This window comes from Terrapene carolina, unplaced genomic scaffold (assembly GCF_002925995.2).
Source record: "Terrapene carolina triunguis isolate 2854851 unplaced genomic scaffold, T_m_triunguis-2.0 Scaffold714, whole genome shotgun sequence".
NCBI lineage: Eukaryota > Metazoa > Chordata > Testudines > Emydidae > Terrapene > Terrapene triunguis.
In genome coordinates, this window is record NW_020665065.1 from 20,910,613 (window position 1) to 20,914,711 (window position 4,099).

General features: G+C 60.9%; 1 protein-coding gene across 1 annotated transcript in view; it reads left to right on the top strand.

Annotated features, from left to right (window-relative positions):
• Positions 1 to 1,386: 1,386 nt before the first annotated feature.
• The window catches only part of HSPG2 (heparan sulfate proteoglycan 2), a 74,755-nt gene continuing 72,042 nt past the window's right edge, over positions 1,387 to 4,099 (top strand). The window contains exons 1-2 of the mRNA XM_029913575.1: positions 1,387 to 1,532; positions 3,097 to 3,192. Of these exons, the coding sequence (XP_029769435.1) occupies positions 1,508 to 1,532; positions 3,097 to 3,192 (121 nt within the window). The 5' untranslated portion in view covers positions 1,387 to 1,507. The remainder of the gene's footprint in view (positions 1,533 to 3,096; positions 3,193 to 4,099) is intronic.

Below are 4,099 nucleotides of genomic sequence, written 5' to 3' on the forward strand. Positions count from 1 at the left end.
CAAAAATGATTATGGATATGGAACAGCTTCCAGATGAGGAGAGATTAATAAGACTGGGACTTTGCAGCTTGGAAAAGAGACGACTAAGGCGGGATATGAGAGAGGTCTATAAAATCATGACTGGTGTGGAGAAAGTAGATAAGGAAGTGTTGTTTACTCCTTCACATAACACAAGAACTAAGGGTCACCAAATGAAATTAATAGGCAGCAGGTTTAAAATAGAAGGAAGTATTTCTTCACACAACGCACAGTCAACCTGTGGAACTCCTTGCTGGGGGATGTTGCGAAAGCCAAAAGTAAATCTGGGTTGAAAAAAGAATGAGATAAGTTCATGGAGGATAGGCCCATCAATGGTGATTAGGCAGGATGGGCAGAGATGCCACCCCCTGCTCTGGGTGTCCTTAAATCTCTGTTTGCCAGAAGCTGGGAGTGGTGGACAGGAGATGGAGCACTCGATAATTGCCCTTTGAGGCACCTGACATTGGCCACTGTTAGAGGGCAGGAGACTGGGCTAGATGGACCATTGATCTCACCTAGTAGCGCCATTCTTATCTTCTTGAGACTAATTGGAACCAGGTTTCTATGCATGGTATTATAATCGTCCAACCTATTTTTCCTTTGTACAGTTGATTTAAAGCGAGTTTGGTGTCTGGTTTGGCTTCTGTGGGGCATCCGTTCCCCTGCTCCGTTACTCATGTCCTATTGCACCTGGCTGGTTACTGCCCCCTTTGCCCCTCAGGCAGCCATCACTCACTGGGCTCTGCTGCTGCCTGGACCTTGGTGGCTCCCACCGGGAATTTTTAACCTGCTGATCTCTGAGCCAGTCCCAGGGGGTTGCCTGCATTTGAATGGCTCAGAAGCGTGCTTGTCTCTTTCACCTGGTCCCTAGAGCTTCTCGGGGAGTGCCCTCCCTCCATCGCAGGCTGCTAATCCCCTACCGCACGCGGCCAAAGAGGGAGTGTGGGTCAGACACAGGGCAGAATGCAGCCCAGTCGTTAATCGTAGAGCAGCCCGACAGAGGGGCAGGGGCGCTATCCGGCGTCACCTCCTGCGCTCGACGCCGGGTGGAGCAAAGGCAAGTGGCCTGGGGTGTGCTCGCACCCAGCCAGCTGCACAGTGCCACCCCAGTGCCAGGGAAGTGACTGCGTTCCTGCCAGCGCCGCTTGGCCCCTGGAGCATTGTTGCAGTGAGAGGGCGACTCTCCCTCGGCCAGACGAGCCCTGAAGTTTCCCCTGCTCAAGGGAGCACTGGGGCAGTGTGCCGGGTGCACCCTCAAGCCCTGCCCCTTGGGTCTCATGCACGAGGGGTGCTCTGGGCGCTGACCCTGCCTGGGTTCTGATTTGCCAAGAGGAAGGGCTGGCCACTGACTGATGCTGTCTGGGCTTCTCTCCGGCAGGTCTCTCACGCTGCCCAGGGGCTGAACGAAGCCTCTTTCCCTGAGGACACAGAGTCTGACCCAGCGGGCACACCCTGGTGGAGTGACGCCGATCTCTCCGATGACGAAGACATGCTGGCAGATGAGGCCTCAGGAGGTAGGGGCTGCGAGGCTCCAGCGTGCCCTCCCCAGCCTGGGCTCCGAGATCTGTGCTTCCCGCCCCACTGACAGCCCCTGCTCCTGCTGAGAGAGGGAGAGGGCCGGTTCCTGTGGCCCCCAAATGCACGGCTGCTCTCATATCCCCTGTGCCCCAGCGCCCTGGGGACATGGGGCGAACGCTCCCACCCAGGCAGGGGCTTTGCAGCCCTGACGGGCTGGGGGGAAGTGCTGGGCTGCCCCGCCTTGGAGAGGGGTCAGCGGATACAGGGGGAGCCCAGCCTTTCCTGACTGCTGCCATCCGCCCTCGGCAGCCTGCAGTGCTGGGCTCCATCCTGGGAGCAGGCATCAAAGCAGGTGGGAGGGAGCAAACTGTCCCCTTCAGAGCAGGCTTCTTAACCCCGCCTGCCCCAAAGAGCTAGACCCTGACGCCCCTTTGGGCAGAGAGCCCCAAATCCAGACCTGAGAGAGAGCCCTGGGGGTGGCCAGTGCATGAGCGAGGGCGGGTCTGTGCTTAAAACGCTGCGTTGGTGCAGGTGCAGCTGCGCTACAGGAGCCCTTTAATGAAGACGCTCTAAGCCGACCAGAGAGAGCTTCTCCTCTGGACTTGGTTAATCCACCTCCACAACCCAGCACTGCCTGCCCCGGCGCTTAGCTCAGTGTAACTGCGGCTACCCCAGCGCTGTAATACAGAGAGAATTTCGCAGTGGAGAGCAGGGCTGAGTGCGTGTGTGTGTCTGTGTGTAACCCACATGCTTGCATTTCAGGATCTAGTGATGTAAGCAGGAGAGTAAACCGAGGGGTCACGTGGGCATGCATGTGCATTTGTGCTTACATGCACGGGCATGCGTGTGTGCACGAGTGTGTGTGCAAGCGTGTACAGACGTGAATGTGCAGAAATGTGTTAAAGCGTCATCTAGCGCCCCCCACTGCCAAGTCCTGAAGGTACCGTGTAATGGTTCTGGGGCCCTGCAGGACTCTTGTCCTCCCAGCCCCTGCCCGGGTGGCCCCGGGGCTCCATGAGCCAGCAGGGACATGCCCTCCGTCCGTAGCCAGGACAGGTCCGGATGCCCCCGTGCAGGCCCCCCCAGCGGGCACCTGTGAACCGGCACCATGCCCAGTGCAGTAACGGGCAGTCCTGGGCCCTGGCCTGCGAGCTGGAGGGAATGTTCCGGGAGAGAACGAGACGGGCACCTGCCCTGTTTGCACAGCGCTGTCCCTGGGAGTTACCAGCTCCAAGCGCGACTGTTGCCCAGGATCCCCACTCTGGGGCCTGCTCCTCCAGGCAGGGAGCTGAGTAAGAAGATGCCACTTTCACCAGCCCAGCTCCGCAGCAGCCTGGCTGTGGCCCGTGGGTCCCCGGGCCGCCCCTCACGAGAGAGGTGGGTATTCAGTGCCAGGGAGATGGGCCTGGAACCCTGCATGGGGCTTGGTCCTTTCCTCGCTGGCGTGACTGCCCAGGGCGACTGGCCCTGACCCCAGCCGGCCCTGGGGAGCTGGTGCTGCCAGGAGCCCCATGCCGCGGCTGCAGCTCATGGCCCCTGTTCTGTCTGCTTCCATTCCAGATGGCAACGGCAGCGGGGAGAACGGCAGTGGGATCGCACTGCCCGACATGCTGCTGTCCACCAGCCGGACGCCGAGCGTCACACTCTTGTCAATGGGTAAGGGGTGGAGCTGGTGGGTGCTGGTGGGCGGGGCTGAAACTGCAGCCAAAGAGTGTGTCATGGGTGTGCCCAGGCCTCAGGGCTGAGATGCCCGGATGGCAGCTCTGAGGGGCTGCTCCGCCTTCCCCAGCATGCTGTGCATCACACATAGCGCTCACTCGCCCGGCTGGGCTGGGCTGGGCAGGGCAGCTTGTAACAGGCCTGACAATGCTGCCTGTTTGCCTGGGGCCTGTGGGAGAGTCTGAGCCGAGCGTGGAGGGAGGTTGGGGGCATCATGGGGCCTGGATCCACTCTGACCCCAGGGGAGTTACCCGGGATGGGTGTGAGTGGGCATATCCCTGTGCCTTGCCTGGGGCATGGCCTCCATTTATGGGTGGCACAAGCAAGGGAGAGGGGCAGGGGGAGGCCTCAGGGGTGGGGCTGGGGTGCAAGCATGGCAGAGAGGGGGGCGGGCAGGGTTGGCCGCTGGTGCTGTGAAGGCCCTGGCTCGGTGGTGGCAGGAGGCAGCGTGGCACTGTGTGGTGGTGGTGGCAGGAAGCAGCGTGGCACTGTGTGGCGGTGACGGTTGGAGGCAGCATGGCACTGTATTGTGGTGGTGGCAGGAGGCAGCGTGGCACCGTGTGGCAGTGACCATTGGAGGCAGCGTGGCACTGTGTGGCTGTGACGGTTGGAGGCAGCGTGGCACTGTGTGGCAGTGACGGTTGGAGGCAGCGTGGCACTGTGTGGCGGTGGTGGCAGGAGGCAGTGTGGCACTGTGTGGCAGTGACCATTGGAGGCAGCGTGGCACTGTGCGGCAGTGACGGTTGGAGGCAGCAGGCAGCGTGGCACCGTGGGGTGGTGACGGTTGGAGGCAGCGTGGCACTGTGTGATGGTGGTGGTAGGAGGCAGCGTGGCACCGTGTGGC